The sequence below is a fragment of the Quercus lobata genome, chromosome 5, assembly GCF_001633185.2.
Source record: "Quercus lobata isolate SW786 chromosome 5, ValleyOak3.0 Primary Assembly, whole genome shotgun sequence".
In the NCBI taxonomy this organism is placed as follows: Eukaryota; Viridiplantae; Streptophyta; class Magnoliopsida; order Fagales; family Fagaceae; genus Quercus; species Quercus lobata.
Window position 1 is genome coordinate 4,589,050 of NC_044908.1, and position 21,114 is coordinate 4,610,163.

The 21,114-nt window shown below is 41.6% G+C and overlaps 2 protein-coding genes across 2 annotated transcripts; both read right to left on the reverse strand.

Moving 5' to 3' along the window:
• Positions 1-9,239: 9,239 nt before the first annotated feature.
• LOC115989824 lies at positions 9,240-10,956 on the reverse strand. The gene is made up of 2 exons (XM_031113701.1): positions 10,091-10,956; positions 9,240-9,990 (listed from the first exon to the last, which is right to left on the reverse strand). Exons 1-2 carry the CDS (start codon positions 10,954-10,956, stop codon positions 9,240-9,242), a joined length of 1,617 nt encoding a protein of 538 aa, XP_030969561.1.
• A 2,084-nt stretch (positions 10,957-13,040) lies between these two features.
• LOC115989825 (putative disease resistance RPP13-like protein 1) lies at positions 13,041-20,720 on the reverse strand. The gene is made up of 2 exons (XM_031113702.1): positions 20,024-20,720; positions 13,041-14,035 (listed from the first exon to the last, which is right to left on the reverse strand). The coding sequence occupies exons 1-2, from the start codon at positions 20,718-20,720 to the stop codon at positions 13,041-13,043; spliced, it is 1,692 nt and encodes a 563-aa protein (XP_030969562.1).
• Positions 20,721-21,114: the final 394 nt, after the last annotated feature.

Here is a 21,114-nt window from a genome sequence, read left to right on the forward strand (position 1 = left end):
CTCAAGGAGTATCTATCTCGGCCGCTAATCATATCCAGTCCTGAAGCCGACGAGGTTTTATTTGCCTACATTGTTGTGGCCCCTCATGCAGTGAGCCTGGTGCTGATCCAAGAGGACAATGACATACAACGGCCTGTCTACTACGTGAGCAAGTCATTGCATGAGGCAGTAATCCATTACTTCCCACTGGAAAAGGCCATCTTGGCGATCGTACAAGCCACGCGAAAGCTCCCCCACTATTTCCAGGCACACACCATTGTTGTATTAACCCAACTCCCGCTCAGGTCAATACTCCGGAGTGCCAATTACACAGGGAGAATAGCTAAGTGTGGGACCATTCTTGGTGCCTTCGACATTAGGTACATGCCTCGCACCGCTGTAAAGGGCCAAGTCCTCGTGGATTTGGTAGCTGAGTTTGCTGAACCCTCACCAGAAGAAGGGAGAGGAGTACCAAGCGCAGACAAAAACTGGTCGGCACAGTCTCTCAACAAGGGCCTACTTGTTGGAAAGCATACGTTGATGGTGCGGCCAATCAAAGGGGCTCTGGGGTAGGGCTCGTCCTGATTTCCCTTGAGGGGATTACCATCGAGAAATCACTAATGCTGGGTTTTTCGGCTACAAATAACGAGGCAGAGTATGAGGCCTTGTTGGAAGGAATGTCTATGGTCGAGAAACTAGGCAGGAAGTCCATAAACATGTTCTCGGACTCAAGGCTTATTGTAGGACAAGAAAATGGGGAATTGGAGGCAAGGGATGAAAGAATACAAGAGTATTTAGTTCTGGCTAAGCGCTTGCGGATGCATTTTCACCCTTTTAGCTTAGAGCATGTGTCTAGGAGTGGAAACACCCACGTTGATTCTCTTGCCATGCTAGCCACCTCCTCGGCGCAATGCCTACCTCTAGTTATACTCGTGGAAGATCTACATAGGCCCTCGGTGGTGAAGGCCGAGTTGATGCATGCTCATAGCGTCAGGGCAGGCCTTAGCTAGATGGATCCTTTAATACTGTTTTTAAAGGAGGACGTCTTGCCCGAAGAGAGGAGCAAGGCCGACAAGATTAGAAGAAAGGCTTCTTGATTCTGGCTGTCCGAGGACTTGAAATTGTATAAGCACTCATTTTCAGGACCGTACTTGCTATACGTACACCCAGATGCCACAGAGCTTATCTTAGAGGAATTGCATGAAGGAATTTTTGGGAGCCATACAGGGGGTAGATCCTTGTCCTATAGGGCCATAACCTAAGGTTACTGGTGGCCGAGTATGCAGAAAGAGGCACACGAATACGTGAAGAAGTGCGACCAATGCCAGAGGTTCGCCCCAAATATACATCAACCGGGCGGGACCCTCAACCCGCTGTCCAGCCCTTGGCCGTTCGTACAGTGGGGCCTCAATATCCTAGGACCATTTCCTAAAGCAGTGGGGAACAAAAGGTTCCTTCTTGTCGGCACTGATTATTTCACAAAATGGGTCGAAGCCGAGTTGCTGGCAAACATTAGAGATGTAGATGCCAAGAAATTTATTTGGAAGAACATTGTCACCAGGTTCGGAGTCCCACACACCCTAATCTTGGATAATGTCTCCAGTTCGATAGTAAAGCTTTCAGAAGGTATTACAGCGAGCTGGGAATTGCGAATAGATACTCCAATCCAGCTTACCCACAGGGGAATGGGCAGGCCGAAGCCGTCAACAAAGTCATAGTAAATGGGCTGAAGAAGAGGTTAGATGACGCGAAAGGAAGATGGGTAGAAGAATTGCCCCATGTCCTGTGGACGTATCGCACCATGCCACACAGATCCACAGGGGAGACCCCCTTTTCAATAACCTATGGAACTGAGGCTGTTATTCCTTTAGAAACAAACTTCCGAACACTGAAGACTAGCACGTTCTGTCCTAATGTTAACAACGGGCTGCTGGAAAAAAGTTTAAACCTCATCGAGGAAAGAAGGGAAAGAGCAATGGTCCAACTCGCCTACTACCAACACAAACTTAAGCGAGGTTATGATGCCAAGGTGAAACTAAGACCACTAGTACCTAGGGATCTGGTATTAAGAAAAGTTTTGGGCACTGTAAAAAATCCCTCGTAGGGAAAGCTCGGACTAAATTGGGAAGGGCCATATCGTATCACCTCGGTGGCCGGCATAGGGGCCTACTTTTTAGAAGATTTGGATGAACATGTGGTGCCACGTCTTTGGAATGTAAATAACTTGAAAATGTATTATTATTAATGAAAGCTCGTATTCTTGGTGCTAACCACCGTGCGTTTTTCTCTAAGTGTTAAACAGAACTCAAGTCCTGTGTGGTTCCTCGGACTACAGGTTTGGGGGAAATTAATTACTACACCATTTTAACTAAGTGTTAAACAGAACCCAAGTCTTGTGTGGCTCTTCGGACCACAAGTTTGGGTGAAATTAACCACTAGGCCATTTTATACAAGTGTTAAACAGAACCCAAGTCCTGCGTGGCTCCTCGGACCACAGGTTTGGGGGAAATTAATCACTACACCATTTTATACAAGTGTTAAACATAACCCAAGTCCTGCGTGGCTCCTCGGACCATAGGCTTAGGGGAAATTAATCACTACGCCATTTTATACAAGTGTTAAACAGAACCCAAGTCCTGCGTGGCTCCTCGGACCACAGGCTTGGGAGAAATTAATCACTATGCCATTTTAACTAAGTGTTAAATAGAACCCAAGTCTTGCGTGGCTCCTCGGACCACAGGCTTAGGTGAAATTAACCACTAGGCCATTTTATCCAAGTGTTAAACAGAACCTAAGTCTTGCGTGGTTCCTTGGACCACAGGCATGGGGGAAATGAATCACACTGCCATTCTAACTAAGTGCTAAATAGAACCCAAGCCCTGCATGGCACCTCGGACCACAGGCTTGGGGGAAATTGGTTACTATCGTCATATTCATACTTAGCCGTATTACTTAAACTACGAGTAATGGGTTATCCCCAAAAGTCTAGTAACACCGTCAGAATTCATTCACAATGAAGACAAAAATGGAAGCAGTAAGATGAAGTTAAAAAAAAAGGGAAATTATATCATTCATTAAGCTCTGAGATGCGTCATCTTACAAACACTAACAAATGCTAAGGAAATGAAAGACAAAACAAAAAAATTACAAGAAAAGTCCTACACTAATGCCCTAGGCTTTATCTTGAGTTGAGCTCTTTGTAGGAACCTCTGCCTCAGGGTGATCACCTTTTGCTGTAGGTTTGGATTCGGCCTCTTTGGCTTGCACGACCACGTCCTTTATAGTGAGGGCGTCCTTAGGTGACTTGTCCTTGGGTGGTGGCTACACCTCCTCGTTCCCTCCTTTCCTTTCAGGTATGATGGAATCGGGAATAGTGGTTGGGGCGGAAGAGGGCTCCTCAAGAGGATCCGAATCAGGAATCTCGTGAATATCATCAGGGAAGAAGATATTCTCAATTCTCCTAAGGTTAGAGTTCATAGGAACTGCTGCTCGGTCCAAGGCTACTCCCTAGGACTCGGTGATGTAGTTCTTACAGACCACAGCCACCTCCTCAGTTAGCCTGGCCTCAGTATCCACCACTTTGCGTTCGTAGGAGGCTGCCACCACAGCCTCGGCCGCCTCCCTGGCTAAACGAGCCACCTCTTTCGCCTGCAGTAGCTGCGCCTTGAGGTCTGAGACCATTTGCCTCTCGGACGCAAGGTTTATCTCTGTTGTGTGAAGCTACTGGCGCATATCCTCGGCCTGCTTCGTTGTGGTCTTTAGCCCCGCCTCGGCACTATCTCGGGCCTTGAGTGCCTCTTTGATCTCCTTGCTCGAGCGCTCTTTATCCAGCTTGAGAGCACCTGTAACCTTCTCCGTGGCGAGGCGGGACTGAACCTCAGCGTTCAGCTTTTCCCGAGAGTTCTTCGCCCACTCCTCAGTGACGAAGACCTGTTGAGTGAGCTGCACAGAAATGGCGGAGAAATCATTAAAACGAGAACGACAGATAGATGAGCATGGAATAGAGAACCTAAACAAGTAAGAGTCTTCATTTTACCATGGCAAGATCTTTCTTCAACGACATGAAGAGGTCAGGTTTCCTGGTGGCTTGGAGCCCTTCTATGTCACGAGGCAGGAGGAGGGGATGCTGCAGGGCCTCGGTAAGGTACGATGCTTGCCCTCGCTGGGACTCCCAAAGAGTTGCATCCCACGGAATAGGGGTGCTATCCAACTCCAGGTGAGGAGACCAAGTGCGCTGCTCCATCCTAATAGCCGCCTCCTCTCGGTTGTCAATGGACTTTGTCCTCTTATCCTTTGGCTCTTTGCCTTTTTTCTATTGTTTGGCCTTCTGAGGGCTGACCTCACCTTCCTTCAATTCTTCCACTGGCTTCTTCCGCCTCAAATTGGGAATTGGTTGTAGCGCGGGATCAGTGGAAGGTGAAGGAGGAGGTGGGAGTTTAGCTGGAACTTGCTCCTTAGGGCCATCCCTAGAGGAATGCCCCTTGTTCCTATTGGACATGAGCCCCCTCAGCCCAGACCTCGACTTCAAATCCATATCCGCCTCTTCGATTTCTTGGCTTGTGTCAATCTGAGCAATTACTAGGCCAGAAGGGTCAGCCGCCAAGAATCAATCAAGATCCGAGCTAGAATCTGAAAGATCTACAGGCCTTGTTGACACCTCGCCCTCCTTGGCGAAATGGAATTGGTTAATTTCAGCCTCGAAGGATGAACGCGAGGAGTCAATTCCCTCCCCTAGAGCGGCTACCTCTTGGAGAATGAGCTAGACGAGAAGTTGGACTGGTGGTAGGTCCCTCAAAGCAAGGAAGCCCGGTTTAGAGACGTCAATACGGGCTAATCGGGGACTCCCAGCCTTTATTGCTTGGCCCACGTCTACAAAAGCGCGAGAAAGTAGTCCAAGATAAGGTGAGCAGCACGTAGTTGCCTGTCCTCGCTCACAAAGATCTCGGACCTTAGAAGATAGTTGAGGGCTTGGACGTTGACCAAACTTATCCTCGGAGTTGTTTGTTCCTTGTCTGCAAAATACCCAAAGGGAGGGTTATGTCAGTCCGATAAGGCAAATAGTCAAAACCAAAACCGAAATAAGTGAAAGAAAAGCTCAAAACTAAGATCCTCACCGAGGGATCTGACCTTATAGTGCCCCACCTGGTATCCCCACCCTAACTGGGCAGCGAAGACTGTCGTGCCATGCTTCGGAGACAATCAAATGGTCGTCCTTCAAACCTTTGTTGGACTTAGGAAGGCAGGATATCAACCTCTCCTCGTCGGACCTGGATTTCAGGTAATATGACTCATTGAGACAATGGCACTCATACAAGTGAACTACATCGTGCCATTAGAGGTTGAGGTTCATCTGTTCGTTCAGAGCGTCTACGCACCCTAAGATCCGAAACATGTTAGCGGCGCACTGGTGGGGGGCCAGCCTATGACCACGCAAGTAATCCCTAGTTATCCTTCCCATGGGGATCGTCATTCCTCCTTCTATGAAAGCGATCATAGGAATGGCGACCTGCCCAGTCTCTCTCTTGGTTAGAATTTGGTCCGAGGAGCAGTATTCGAGACCCACTCCCGGTGGGATACGGTATTTGGCCCTGAAACTTTCCATACAGGCCGGAGAGTCTACCAATTTCTAAAACTTACCCATCCTACTAACCCTAGGTGGCACGGAGAAGGTTTGCTAAATGGAAAAGATGCCGAGAAAAACAACAAAGAAGGAAAGTAAAGGGATATGGGGAAATGAACACTTACGCGAACGCAGATTCTAAACCTCTTGAGCTTTCAAAGAATCCGCCAGAAACCCTCACGGAAATGGCTATAGACTTTTGAGTGTTTTGTGAGAGGAAATGCTGAAATACTCTGGAACGTTTGGATGTCTTTTCTAAAAAGAGGAAGTAATTCCCCTCAGAAGTCTTATATAGCAAGGGGAAACTGAATGGGATTACTCCCGCCCAAAGAAGTGGGGAATGTCAACCATTGATTGAATGACCCACCGTTGGATATGGGGGACACAAAGCCGCTTGGTGCAATTAATAGCACCTCGTGGGCCACGAAACGCCAGTGGCAATAATGAAGCATGTGAGGCTGTACCCCCACATGCATAAGCCAAGAAATTGTGATAATCTACTCAATAAGTATCAAAATCCCACCTTTTCTCCTCAGATAAAGAGAGAAAAACCGTAATTTTGAGGGGCTATTGTAGGGGCAAAGGCCCACAGGCCCAAAAGTCATACAATAGGCCTTGGGCCCTATACGAGACGATCAACCTTGTCCGAGGAGATGACGCGGATACTAAAAGGGGTCCTAGTCCAGTTCTCGTAGGCCTAAAGTCACGTAGAAGGCAGTCCGAGGAGAAATGTCTCCTCGAACGTAACAAATATGGCTCAAACATGCATTTTGCCTGCTAGAAGGACCCACCCCAGGGGGCACTAGTAACAAGGATGAGTCCCGCGGGCCCGCAGGAAGGAAGGAAGCGTAGGGTGTCCAAGGAGAGGCTGCAGTTGTCGCATTAAATGCATTGCAGCTACTTTTCTGGCCGCATTAATGTGGAGAGGACCTGTGAACAGTGCTGCCTTGACTACCACAACTCACAAAAAGATAGGGGGATGTCCGATGGGACAGGCACTCAAGTTAGGGTCCAGATGATTAACAAGTGTAAGACCCCAATGACTTCAAGAAGATTATATAAGAAAGGGGAGTCCCCATGAAGACAGGGGGGAGAAAAAAAAAGAAAACTAGAAGAGAAGAATAGTGAAAGAACCATAATCTTTGAACAAGGACCCTTGTCTGCTCCTCACGTCTCCTCGGACTAAGAATCTATGGACATGAAGGGGCTCTTTCTTACTTTCAATCATTCTATGGCTCAACTTTAGCTCAAATACACTTCGTTTAGGCCTAGTTCTATAGCCCATTTTCTATAAATTCATTGTCTCGAGACTCTTTGGACTAGAACCCCATACCTGTTGGGCCTGGACTCTGAATTGTGACCCTACAATAATAATAATAAAATTGCAAAATCTAAAATTTGTCACTCATCCAATTATTTTCCTTTGGCTAACTTTTGTTTTTCTTTAAATAAATGACATTATAAAGTACTTCTAATACAACTATTAAGAATACTTTGTCCATGACAAAAGATTAAAAAAAAAAAATAGTAAAGTCTCATAGTTTAACATCTAAATGGAGTACCATTAAAAAAAAATGCTATGTAATAGAATAAATACCAAATTACAATAAATACCAAAGTATCCAAATCATATTATGTAATCGAATAATATTATATTTTTAGATGCTATATTTAATTCTTTACGATAACATTTAGCAATCAAAGAGAACAAAAGAAATTAAAAAAAAAAAAAACCAAAATATAGTTTTAAAGAATATAAAAAATTATCAACCTAAAGCAGAGATGCAAGAAAAATAAAAAAATCCATCAAAAAATAGAGAGAGAGAGAGAGAGAGAGAGAGAGAGAGAGAGAGAGAGAGAGAGAGAGAGAATCTTTTTTGTGAGGAAAAACTATGCATAAAATGAAAGAGGTAGTGGCGAATTTATACTAAGAGGGTGTGAATAAGAAGAGACAATAATAAAGGAAGATGAAGGGAAAGAGGAAGAATAATATTAATGTAGAGGGAAGTGGGGAGATGAAAAGGTAAGGGAAGAAAAACAGTTGGAAAAGTAATGAGGAGATGAAAAGGTAAGGGAGGGAGAAAGGTTGAAGTGTAAATATTAAAAAATAAATAAATGTTAAAAACAATTATAATAAAATTGGAAAGAAAAAAGATAATAACGTGGATGCTGATATGGCTCAATTGGAGCATAGCAACAATAGATGTTACGCTTCAGCTTTTAAATATATATAGATATAGATTAGAAAAGAGTATACGTTTTTCTATTATTACTATTGAGATGATAGAATTCCAATTTATGACACCCACTTTAAGATGATTTTTATTTATCAAAAAATCAAAACATAAATTGGTTTTTGATATAGGCATGATTTGAACCCTAGATCTCTTATTTGATTGTAAGAGACTACTTAAGTTTTATCTTTTTAAAAGTAAGCTAATTCTTGTTGTTTTATCACATATTTAGCAAATAAACTACCAAAAACATATCTTGTCTCATATTTAGCAAATAAGCAAAGAGCTCCTTAGGTTGTTTTTTTGTTACTCTATGTGTGCTGCAACAATTAATATTTGTAAGATCTTTTGGCAGTAATGTGCCTTTTTTTTTATTTGGTGCAAATTTCTTTAGTAGTTCTCTCTTTGGTTTGTACTTAATGGCAATTTGTATTTGGCAATTGTGCTTGACAAAGTTATTGCATTTATTCGGCGGAAATATTGGTGCACCATGGTCTTGATATTGACAAAAAAGAAGAAGATGTATTTATGTTGCTATCTCTTGTGACTGCATATCAAAACAAACAAAAAAAGATAATGTTGCCCATGTGCCATTGATTGTTGACATTGAAGACCAATCCTAGCCTACTTGTGTGTTTGGTAGAATTCTAATTGAATTCCTATTCCTCGTGCTAGTGTCTGTTTGGATTTTTGTTTCAATTTTTTTACTAAAAAAGTTTAACAAAATTAATTTTAAAAAAAAAAATTAAAACTTAGATACATGGTTGCAATACATTATTTTCTCCAATTCAATTTCAACACTTTGTTATTTTAAATTTAATTAACATTGAAAAAGAGTATACTTTTTTCTATTATTACTATTGAAATGATAGAATTCCAATCTATAGCGTCCGCTTCAAGATGATTGTTATTTATCAAAAAGTCAAGACATAAAGTGATTTTTGATATAGGCATGATTCGAATCTTAAATCTCTTATTTGATAACAAGAGACTACTTAAGTGTTACCTTTTTAGAAGTAAGCTAATTCTTATTGTTTTATCACACTTTTAGCAAATAAACTACCAAAAACATATCTTGTCTCATATTTGGCAAATAAGCAAAGAGCTCTTCGGCTTGTTTTTTTTTTTTGTTACTCTATGTGTGCCACAACAATTAATATTTGTAAGATCTTTTGGCCGTATTGTGCCTTTTTATTTGGTGCAAATTTTTTTAGTAGTTCTCTCTTTGGTTTGTACTTAATGGCAATTTGTATTTGGCCATGATTTGGTTTGGATTTTGTAGAAATCTCTTTGAGGGTGTTGCGGAGTGGAGAAAAGTCTCTATTTTTTTTTTTTTTTTGAAAGGAATATAGATTGCATTGCAAACGAAAAGGAAGGTACAGAAAGAAGCCTGCTGTGCAGGACTTTTAGAGCAATAAATCTACTTGTACAGTTGATTCTGAAAAGGAGGGAGTAACCCCTTTCCACAAATGATGAGATCCATTCCTGCGAGCAAAGAGAGCAAGCTCATGAGCTGCATAATTAGCAACCCAGTTTAGGTGCCTAAAAGAGCAAAAAGCAAAGGTTTCTTTGGCTTGAATAATGTCCTGAATAATGTGCCCAAATGGAGTCCCTAAGGCAGAATCATTGATAGCATTTATCACATTGGAAGCATCACTTTCAATCATCACATGAGTGAGCTGCAAATCTTGGGCGAGCAAAATGCCTTGCTCCAAAGCAAGGACTTCCGCTAATTTCGCTGGGAAGTGGGACTGAAGAGGTTTGCAGAGGGCAGCAAATGTATTGCCATTGCAATCTTTGATGATGACTCTAATACTAGAGGTTTCATCAAGGTCTGAAGAGGCTCCATCCACATTAATCTTGAATACACCAGGAGGCGGAGGGGACCAGCAACTAGCAAGAGTAGGCCTTGGAGCAGAAAAATCAATGGTTGCTACATCAGAGAAGTCTGCAATGGAACTTCTAGCCATCTGCCAGACTTGTAAGGGGGAAGAGCACTTGCCTTCATGAATAACTCTGTTTCTGTTATACCAGATTGCCCAAGCAGCAGTGAAGAATAATTCAAGATCTTGAGAAGGCTTATGAGAAAGAATGAACATGGCCATGTAAGGGAGAGTCCAATTGCTCCTACAACCCATCACACCAAAGATTCCAAACCTGGGTAGCAAACTCACAATGTAATAAAGTAAGATGAATAGGTTCAATCTCCCCATTGCAGATCGGGCATTCATTGCTGGTAATAATGCCACGGGAGCACATCTTTTCCTTGGAAGGCAGCCCATTGAAACAAGCCCTCCAAGCAAAGATTTTAATCTTTGCAGGGAGGTTGAGGTGCCACAAACACTTCCAGAGGGGCTTGAGAGGATCTCCCATAGGGCTTCCCACAACATCCTTTTCTTCAACCAAGCAGTGGGCAAAGTGGTATGCACTCTTCACAGTGAACTCCCCACGGCTGTTTCCCATCCATATTAATTTGTCTTCAGGCAAGCTTCGACTAAGAGGCAATTTTAGGATTGTTTCAACTTCAAAAGGAAGGAAGGTTGCTCTAATAACATCAACTCTCCACCATTTTGTGGCCGGGTCAATGAGGGAAGAGACCATAGGGAAAAAAAGGAGATTATTAGGGGGAGTGATGACTTTGTGTGTGGTGGGGGTCGGGAGCCATTTATCATCCCATATGTGAATTTGTTTGCCATTGCCCACACGCCACCGAGTTCCTTTCCTAATAACCTCTAAACTGTTAAAAATGCTCCGCCAAGAGTAGGATGGATTAAAGCCAAGAGTTGTACTAAGAATGTCACCGGAAGGAAAGTAGCGTGCTTTGAGGACCCGAGCAATAAGGGAAGTTGGGTTTGTGAGGATTCTCCAAGCTTGTTTTGCCAACATGGCTAGATTAAAAGCTTGCAAGTTCCGGAAGCCCAAACCCCCTTTAGATTTAGGATGACACATTTGTTTCCAACCAACCCAAGCCATTTTTGTCTCTTGGTGCTTTTGGCTCCACCAAAAATTCCTCATCATGCTTTCAAGATCATCACATAGGCCTTGGGGGAGCTGAAAACAGCTCATGGTGTAGGTGGGGATCGCTTGGGCTACCGCCTTAATGAGGATTTCCTTTCCACCCATGGAGAGCAATTTACCCTTCCAACAGGCTAGTTTTTGCCCAACCCGCTCCTTAAGAATAGAGAAGACCTAATTTTTTGACCTTTCAATGAAAGATGGGAGTCCAAGATATTTGAAGTGCCTTAAGTCTTGCATCAGCCCCAAAATGGCAAAGATTGCATCCTTTATATCCTAATGAGTATTCGGGCTGAAAAACACCGAGGATTTATCTGTATTAATCTTCTGGCCTGAAGCATCCTCATACATCCGAAAAATTTGCTTAAGCTTTTGCAACCAAACGTGCCTTATGCTTTGGATTGAGCCATCTTCATTGTACTTAGTTTTGTAAATCCATTTTAAGCCAATCACATCTCTTCCATTAGGCAGGTCCACAAGCTCCCATGTCTGATTCTTCTCAATGCTAGCAATTTCTTCATCCATGGCTTTTGCCCACACATTCTCCTTTGTAGCATCTTCACTCATTTTTCTCTTGTTTATCTTGGTACCAGCAATCTCTTTTAGAGTGATTAGGAATTTTGCATCTAGTGCATCTAAAACGACATTCCCTTGACTCATGACCAGGTTTCTTGCAAATAAAACATTGACCACTAGAGGTACCTGGTTTTTGCTGGTATTTTTCTCCATTCCTTCCTCGTCCTCTGTTCTGCCCTTCTTTGAAGTTGCCTCGACCTTTTCCATACTGACCCTTCTTTTGGTAATTGCCTCCTTTTTTCCCTTGTTCTTCTTTGGAAAATTCATTATGAGAAACATTCAGCTTTGATTGAAATGCTTGCTCCAATGGCTGGCTTGAAAATCTGCTCATCCTTCCTTCATGTGCTTCAAGAGACCCCATCAATTCATACATGGTAAGAACTGATAGATCTTTGGATTCTTCTATTGCTGCTACTACATGATCAAATTTTTGAGGCAAACTCCGGAGTATCTTCTCAACAAGTTTCTGCTCTTGAATAGTATCTCCATAGCTCTTGATTTGATTAACAATCTCAGCAACTCTTGAATTGAAATCTTTGACAGTGTTTCTTTCATTGTCAAATTATCAAAGTCTCTCCACAAATTTTGAAGCTTAACGGAGATGGCTTTTTTTGAGCCTTGAAATTCCTTTTGCAGAATCTCCCATGCATCTTTTGCCTTTTTAACACCAAAGATTCTAGGATAGATAGACTTGCTTACCCCATGATGAATGATCCTCAAAGCAGTAGCATTTTTCTTCAATTTCTCCTTGTACTCCTTTTGATTTTCATCAGTCCAGGAAGAATTTCCAGTTCCAGGTGGGTCTTGGAAACCATCTTCAATCAAATCCCATAGATCTTGGGAAATGAAAATGGTCATCAATTGAGAGCTCCAGTAGTCACAGTGTTCTCCATTGAAAATAGGAACCTGGTTTGTTGAATAAGAAAACAAGACATCTCCAGATTTGTCATCCATGGAGATTAACTTAAGAGAGGTTTAAAGCTGGGTGAACAAAGAAAAATCAGGTGCTGTATTGGCTGAATAGGCTGGCTCTGATACCAAAATTTGTTGGCATATGCGGGAGTTTTACTAAAAAATAGCAATGGATTACAAGGCTTTTTTATTTTGTGATGCAGAGCTGCTGCTCCTGCACAATGCTAGGCAGATTTTTCTGATCTGCATAAACCAGTACAATAGCACTTATTTATACTTGAAAGAGCCTTCTAGACTTCTAGATACAAGTAACTGACCCTTAGGAACACAGAACACCAACAGACCTGAAATACTAACAGCCATCATCTAGAAAATTACAAATTAATTCTAACAATCACTTCATTGTCAAGTTCTATGACTGGTATATGCTTTATCTTTTGCCAGTCTTCTCCATTCTCACTTTGGCACTGTTCTTTCAGCATCGGACATTTCTTGACTTTCAGAGAAGTTAAAGAAGTTGGCAAACCCTCTTCTGGCATGGACTGGAAAATTGGGCAGTAGCCAATACGCAAAATTTTAAGTTCAGTAAGATGCTGAAGCTCACCACCATTCAGAGATTTCAAATGCTGAAGATCCCAGATATCAAGGGATATAAGAGAAGATGGCAGCAGCCCCCTACCCGAAAGGACTCCAGATTTTCACATTTACCCTTGATACAGACTTCTAAGAGAGGATAGTCCCTGTAAACCCCACTCCACGCGGCCGGGAATTAGTTTGTCACAAGAACAGATTTCAAGTGATTTTAAACTGGATGGCAAACCCCCTTCTGGAAACGACTCAAGTTCTGGACAATTCTGTAAGCTTAAAGTAACAAGAGATGGGAGCAGGGTGTGCATCTGTTCAGGCAGTGCCTTCAAATTGTAACAGCTATCAACACGAAACCAGTTCAAGCTGGGGGCAGGCAGTCCCTCTTCGGGAAAGGATACAAAATTAGAACAGTTACTAATTTCCAAGCTTCTGAGAGATGCAATATGCTGAAGTGGTCCATGATTTGGAACAGAAAGGGACTGAAGATTCAGACATCCATGGATATCAAGTTGATTGAGCTTTGGAAATAAGTCTAATTGAAAGGACACAAGAGAATCACAGCTACATCTTATGTGCAAACTCTCAAGGGATGCATAGCATTGGTGCATTGGAAACATTAATTTCCCACAGTTCTTGACACTGAGTGATTTTAGTGTATCAGATATACCACTACTAGGGAGCAACATGAGAGATGGGCAATCAGAGATATCCAACTCTTGAAGACAATGGTTGTTGTCCATATGGAAGGACTCCAAGGCATCATAACCACTAATTCTAAGCTTCAACACCAGAGGTGGTAATTCATTCAACAACACCTTATGACAATATTTCAACTTCAATTCACGTATGGCTGGAGCACTTGGAACTGAAGCCACAAGCTGCTGACACTTATCAATCACCAGTACTTTTAAAGAAAAAAGGCCATCGGGAAGACCCTTGGTCAGTTGAGGACAGTTTTGTATAAAAAGCCGTTGGAGACAAGGGAAAGCTACCTTACCTCCGTTCACATCTGTGAAAGGAAGCCATTCCTTCAATTGCAACATGTTCTTGAAGCGCAAAGTTTCTAGCGATCCAAAAGGCTTTATCCCAAAAGCAGCAGTCCCATAAAAATCTGTATCAATAGTCTATACATTTAATCCCACAATGGAGAGGTACTTGAGATTGGGCAGTTTCCCAAATGGTGGCAAGAAGAAGCAATATTTACAATTATTATGTAGGTTTACATATTCAATTTTGTAGGAAGCATGTCCTAACCAATCTGAAAATGTTGTGCCACCATAATTTTCAATTGTAAGCCTTTTTAGATATGCATGAGGTTGCAGTTGGTCCAGTACTTCTCTATCTTTTTTGGTGTCATTCGTATGTCCACCCCATTTCAACACTAATTCTTCAAGTTGTAACTTATCCCTCAAATTGGCCTCCAAAGCGTCTCTAGCATTAACAACGTTTTCCAACTTCAAAACAGAAGGCTTCCCTTAAGTTGCCGAAGTTCCCTCAGTTCATTGATTCCTGAGCCGCCATTTTTTCCCAGAATAAAAGCAGATAAGGTTTGCAGACTTTTCAATCTTCCCATTTGCAGTGGCATTTTTATCAACTTTGTTCCGCTTATATCAAGATGACGCAGGTTGATTAGACATCCCATGCTGGCAGGCAACTCAATGAGAGAACAACAACATGACAAAAGCAAAGTTTGCAAATTGTATAGAGTACAGACAGATTCAGGTAATACTTTGATTGCAGTTTGAGAAAGGTCCAAATATCGCAAATGTTTCAAATTGCAAATCAGGTCTGGCAATTCTGTCAAATTTCTGTAGGAAAATAGAGATAGTACCCTTAAGCTTCTTAGTGCTGGCAGTAAGTTGAGTATAACATTATTACTTAAAGTATCCATGCGATGCTGAAAAAATTGAGGACGATTGTAGAAAGGTTCGCAAACCCTTGGCTTTATGTAAGGCTTCAAATCTCTCATAAGCATCACACTTTCTTCTAGAATATGAAAAATAACGAGTCTTTTCCGACAAGCCATCTGAATTGTTACCCTCCATTCTAAAACAAAACTCCCTAGACACAAATTTGTTGAAGTGGGCCGTGTGTGGCTTGAATTGCCACAAGCCCAGTCCACCTATTGACCAAATCCTATTTGTAATAGGATTTTTTACTCCAGCCGACTTTTGACATATATATATATATATTATGTTTAAGAAGTAGTGCAGCCGTGAGATTAAAAAAAAAGGAGTAATTCCAATTAGCCTAGTTAGCAGTCGCATGAGAGAAAATAGAGAAAAGAGAGGCAGTCAGTTTCTATTCTTATTTTTCTGTAAGAGAGTGCTAGGGTGCAATTGGGATTTGGGTTTCTTGAGAGTGTTCTTGTGCACTATTGTATTTTTCCCTGATAATAATGAAATTCCTGCAACTCCGTGGACGTAGGCAAATTGCCGAACCACGTAAATATTGTCTTGTGCGTGTGATTATTTTTCTTTGACGTGTGTTTTCTCTATTTGTTTTGTTTCTCACAGGTTAGGAATTTTTGGTTAAATTCTTTACAACTGGTATCAGAGCCTAGGGTCAGGTTTGAGTGGGAGCAATGGCAGAGGAAGCAGGAAAGGCGTCTGGAATAGAAAAGTTTGATGGCACAGACTTCGCGTATTGGAGGATGCAGATTGAAGATTATCTCTATGGGAGGAAATTGCATTTGCCTCTTTTAGGGACAAAACCTGAGGCTATGAAGGCTGATGAATGGGCTCTTCTTGACAGACAGGTACTAGGAGTTATCAGATTAACTCTGTCTAGGTCTGTTGCACACAATGTTGTAAAGGAGAAGACCACAGTAGATCTGATGAAGGCTTTGTCTGGTATGTATGAAAAGCCGTCAGCAAACAATAAAGTGCACTTGATGAAGAAACTGTTCAATCTGAAGATGGCAGAGAATGCATCAGTAGCACAACATCTGAATGAATTTAACACTATCACAAATCAATTGTCGTCTGTAGAAATTGACTTTGATGATGAGATCCGTGCACTGATCGTTTTGGCTTCTTTGCCAAACAGTTGGGAGGCAATGAGGATGGCAGTAAGCAATTCTACAGGAAAGGAAAAACTCAAGTACAATGATATACGAGATTTAATTCTGGCTGAGGAGATTCGCAGAAGAGATGCAGGTGAATCCTCAAGATCTGGTTCTGCCCTAAACCTTGAGACAAGAGGCAGAGGTAATAACAGAAATTCAAATTGGGATAGATCAAAATCCAGAAATTCTAATCGGAACAGAAGTAAATCTAGATCAGGCCAACAAGTACAATGCTGGAATTGTGGGAAAACAGGTCACTTTAGGAATTAATGCAAAAGTCCTAAGAAGAAGAATGAAGATGATTCTGCTAATGCTGTAACAGAAGAGGTACAGGATGCATTACTTCTTGCAGTAGACAGTCCACTTGATGATTGGGTTTTGGATTCAGGAGCTTCGTTTCATACCACTCTACACCTAGAAATCATACTGAATTATGTTGCAGGTGATTTTGGTAAGGTGTATTTGGCTGATGGTTCAGCCTTGGATGTTGTGGGTATGGGAGATGTTTGAATATTGTTGCCCAATGGGTCTATTTGGTTACTGGAGAAGATTCGACATATTCCTGACCTGAGGAGGAATCTGATTTCTGTTGGACAACTTGATGATGAAGGACATGCAATACTATTTATTGGTGGTACTTGGAAGGTTACAAAGGGAGTTAGGGTATTGGCTCGTGGAAAGAAGACTGGTACTCTGTACATGACCTCAAGTCCAAGACACACAATTGCAGTTGCTGATGCAAGTATTAATACAAGCCTATGGCACCACAGACTTGGTCATATGAGTGAGAAAGGGATGAAGATGCTGCTGTCAAAAGGAAAACTACCAGAATTGAAGTCCATTGATTTTGACATGTGTGAAAGTTGCATCTTAGGAAAGCAGAAAAAGGTGAACTTCTTGAAAACTGGCAGGACACCGAAGGCTGGAAAATTGGAGTTAGTACACACTGATTTGTGGGGGCCTTCTCCAGTTGCATCCCTTGGAGGTTCAAGGTACTACATCACTTTTATTAATGACTCAAGCAGAAAGGTATGGGTTTATTTTCTGAAAAATAAATCTGATGTATTTGAAATCTTTAAGAAGTGGAAGGCCATGGTTGAGACAGAAACATGTTTGAAAGTAAAATGTTTGAGATCAGATAATGGAGGAGAGTACATAGATGGAGGGTTCAGTGAGTATTGTGCTGCACAGGGAATTAGGATGGAGAAGACCATTCCTGGGACACCACAGCAGAATGGTGTGGCTGAATGCATGAACAGAACTCTCAATAAGCGTGCTAGGAGTATGAGGTTGCATGCTGGATTACCAAAAACTTTTTGGGCTGATGCTGTTAGCACTGTAGCTTACCTGATAAACTGAGGCCCTTCAATTCCCATGGAGTTCAGACTTCCTGAGGAGGTTTGGAGCGGTAAAGAGGTAAAGTTTTCAAACTTAAAAGTTTTTGGTTGTGTTTCCTATGTTCATATTGATTCTGATGCTCGTAGTAAACTTGATGCAAAGTCTAAAATATGTTTTTTCATTGGCTATGGTGATGAGAAATTTGGCTATAGGTTTTGGGATGAACAAAACAGGAAAATCATCAGAAGTAGAAATGTGATATTTAATGAACATGTTATGTACAAGGACAGGTCAACTGTAGTGTCAGATGTTATAAAGATAGATCAAAAGAAATCTGAGTTTGTCAACTTAGATGAATTGACTGAAGGTACTGTCCAGAAAATGGGTGAAGAAGATAAAGAGAATGTAAATTCACAGGTAGATCTGAGTACACCTGTAGCTGAAGTCCGCAAATCTTCCAGGAACATTAGACCTCCACAGCGTTATTCACCCACTCTAAATTATCTCCTGTTGATTGATGGTGGTGAGCCAGAGTGTTATGATGAAGCCTTGCAAGATGAGAATTCAAGCAAGTGGGAGTTAGCTATGAAGGATGAGATGGATTCCCTGTTGGAGAATCAGACATGGGAATTGACTGAATTGCCAGTAGGAAAGAAGGTTTTGCACAACAAGTGGGTATACAGAATAAAGAATGAGCATGATGGTAGCAAACGTTACAAGGCCAGATTAGTTGTTAAAGGGTTCCAGCAGAAGGAAGGCATTGACTACACAGAGATATTTTCTCCAGTTGTGAAGATGTCAACAATCAGACTAGTACTGGGAATGGTGGCTGCAGAAAACTTACATCTTGAGCAGTTAGATGTGAAGACAGCATTCCTTCATGGTGACTTAGAGGAAGACCTTTACATGATTCAACCAGAAGGGATCATTGCTCAAGGACAAGAGAATCTAGTCTGCAAATTGAAAAAGAGCTTGTATGGCCTAAAACAAGTTCCAAGACAGTGGTACAAGAAATTTGACAGTTTTATGCATAGAATTGGGTTCAAGAGATGTGAAGCTGATCACTATTGCTATATTAAGTTTTTTGACAATTCTTACATCATATTACTGTTGTATGTGGATGATATGCTTATTGCAGGGTCTAGCATTGAGGAGATTAATAATCTGAAGAAGCAAATGTCCAAACAGTTTGCAATGAAGGATTTGGGAGCTGTAAAGCAAATCATTGGTATGAGAATCATTAGAGACAAGGCTAATGGTACATTGAAGCTTTCACAGTTAGAGTATGTGAAGAAAGTTCTTAGCAGGTTCAACATGAATGAAGCTAAACCAGTGAGCACACCCTTGGGTAGTCATTTCAAACTAAGCAAAGAACAATCACTGAAGACAGAAGAAGAAAGGGACCACATGAGCAAGGTGCCCTATGCCTCAGCTATTGGCAGCTTGATGTATGCTATGGTGTGTACAAGGCCAGACATTGCACATGCAGTGGGAGTTGTGAGCAGATTCATGAGTAGGCCTGGAAAGCAGCATTGGGAGGCAGTCAAGTGGATTCTAAGATATCTAAAGGGTTCATCAGATACATGTCTTTGCTTCACAGGTGCAAGTTTGAAACTATAGGGTTATGTAGATGCTGATTTTGCTGGTGATATTGATAGTAGAAAGAGTACTACTGGGTTTGTTTTTACTCTAGGTGGTACAGCTATATCATGGGCTTCAAATTTACAGAAGATTGTTACTTTGTCTAGTACAGAAGCTGAGTATGTTGCAGCAACTGAAGCTGGAAAGAAGATGATTTGGCTACATAGTTTCTTAGAAGAATTGGGTAAGAAGCAGGAGATGGGCATTCTACACAGTGACAGTTAGAGTGCAATATTTCTTGCCAAGAATTCGGCTTTTCATTCAAAGTTGAAGCACATACAGACAAAATACCACTTTATCCATTACCTTGTTGAAGATAAACTGGTATTATTTGAGAAGATTTGTGGATCTAAGAACCCGGCAGACATGTTGACTAAGGGTGTCACTATTGAGAAGTTGAAGCTGTGCGCGGCTTCAATTGGTCTTCTAGCTTGAAGACAGGAGGATGAGTTGCAGGGATGAGGGATTGTGTTATGGAGGTATTGTGGCTAATGCTTGCAGCTTGTGAGCCCTTAAGGGCTAAGGTGGGGCTAATGGAGGAGTTTGCTCGTGTAGCTTGATCAATTCAAGCCAAGGTGGAGATTTGTTGAAGTGGGCCATGTGTGGCTTGAATTGCCACAAGCCCACGTCCACCTATTGACCAAATCCTATTTGTAATAGGATTTTTTACTCCAGCCGACTTTTGACATATATATATATAAATATATATTATGTTTAAGAAGTAGTGCAGCCGTGAGATTAAAAAAAAAAAGAGTAATTCCAATTAGCCTAGTTAGCAGCCGCATGAGAGAAAAGAGAGGCAGTCAGTTTCTATTCTTATTTTTCTGTGAGAGAGTGCTAGGGTGTAATTGGGATTTGGGTTTCTTGAGAGTGTTCTTGTGCACTATTGTATTTTTCCCTGATAATAGTGAAATCCCTGCAACTCCGTGGACGTAGGCAAATTGCCGAACCACGTAAATATTGTCTTGTGCGTGTGATTATTTTTCTTTGACGTGTGTTTTCTCTATTTGTTTTGTTTCTCACAGGTTAGGAATTTTTGGTTAAATTCCTTACAAAATTTTGCTAAATCATGCAACAGGTCATGCATAACATAGCGTATATTTCTACCACCTAATTGTTGGAGGAATGACCTAGATACTAGCTCATCGAAATACTCACTACCTACTTCTTCCAAATTCTCTGTTTTAGTGGACAGCAAAAAATCTTCCGCCATCCATAGGAGCAACAACTGCTTCTTTTTAAATTTGAAGTTTTTAGGGAAGATTGAGAAATCAGCAAAGCACGGTTTTAGATAAGAAGGTAGATAATGGTAACTCATTCTAAGAGCTGGGAGAATAATGCTTTCACTGTCTGAGAAATTCCATATATTGCTCTCCAATATTTTAACCCATTGCTTAGGATCCAACTTCACCCGCAAGAGACCGCCAAGAGTTTTTGCTGCTAAAGGCAAGCCATTACACTTTTTCACCACTTTCTTACCAATTTGTTCCAACTCTGGATATTCTTGAGAATCTATGTTGCCAAATGCATGTTTTGCAAATAACAACCAGCAATCTTCATCTGTCAATTGCATTAAATGATAAGGTTGAATTGTTTCTGTGTGTACAGTTAATGCAACACTTTTGTGACGTGTTGTTACAATAACCCTACTCCCATATGCCCCCGATTTGAAAACAATCAGAAAGGCATACCAATCTTCGTAATTATCACTCCATACATCATCCAGCACAATCAGAAATTTCCTTCCCATAACTGTTCTTCAACCTAACTTGGAGTAGATCTTGGTTGTCACTATCACTAGTTGAGGAAGTGACTGCCTCAAGAATACTTTTGGTGATCCTTAGTACATCATATTCTTGTGAAACAGAAACCCATGCTCTGACATCAAAAAGATCCATCACCAACTTGTTGTTGTATGCAAGCTGAGCAAGGGTGGTCTTGCCTACACCACCCATGCATGCCCACTATGGGAATCACACTAATGTTATCACCACTGCCATCGTTTGCTTGCAACAACTTGATTATGGAGAACTTGTCATCATCCCTACCGTATACACTGGATTCTTCTACCAAAGACGTTGTTTGCCACTTTTGTGACGGTTTCTCACCACCACCTTCTTTCAGACCAAGGATGTCTCTTTCCT

Excerpts from the sequence above, each read along its gene's own strand:
- LOC115989824 (XM_031113701.1), bottom strand. The coding sequence starts at position 10,956 with ATGGGTGGAAAGGAAATCCTCATTAAGGCGGTAGCCCAAGCGATCCCC. Across the intron at positions 9,991-10,090 it reads CTGCCTTCCAAGGAAAAGAT|GTTTGGAATCTTTGGTGTGA; the intron begins GTGCTCCCGTGG and ends TTTGCTACCCAG.
- LOC115989825 (XM_031113702.1), bottom strand. The coding sequence starts at position 20,720 with ATGGGAAGGAAATTTCTGATTGTGCTGGATGATGTATGGAGTGATAAT. Across the intron at positions 14,036-20,023 it reads GCATGATTTAGCAAAATTTT|ATTTTTATGGGACTGCTGCT; the intron begins GTAAGGAATTTA and ends CTATTGATACAG.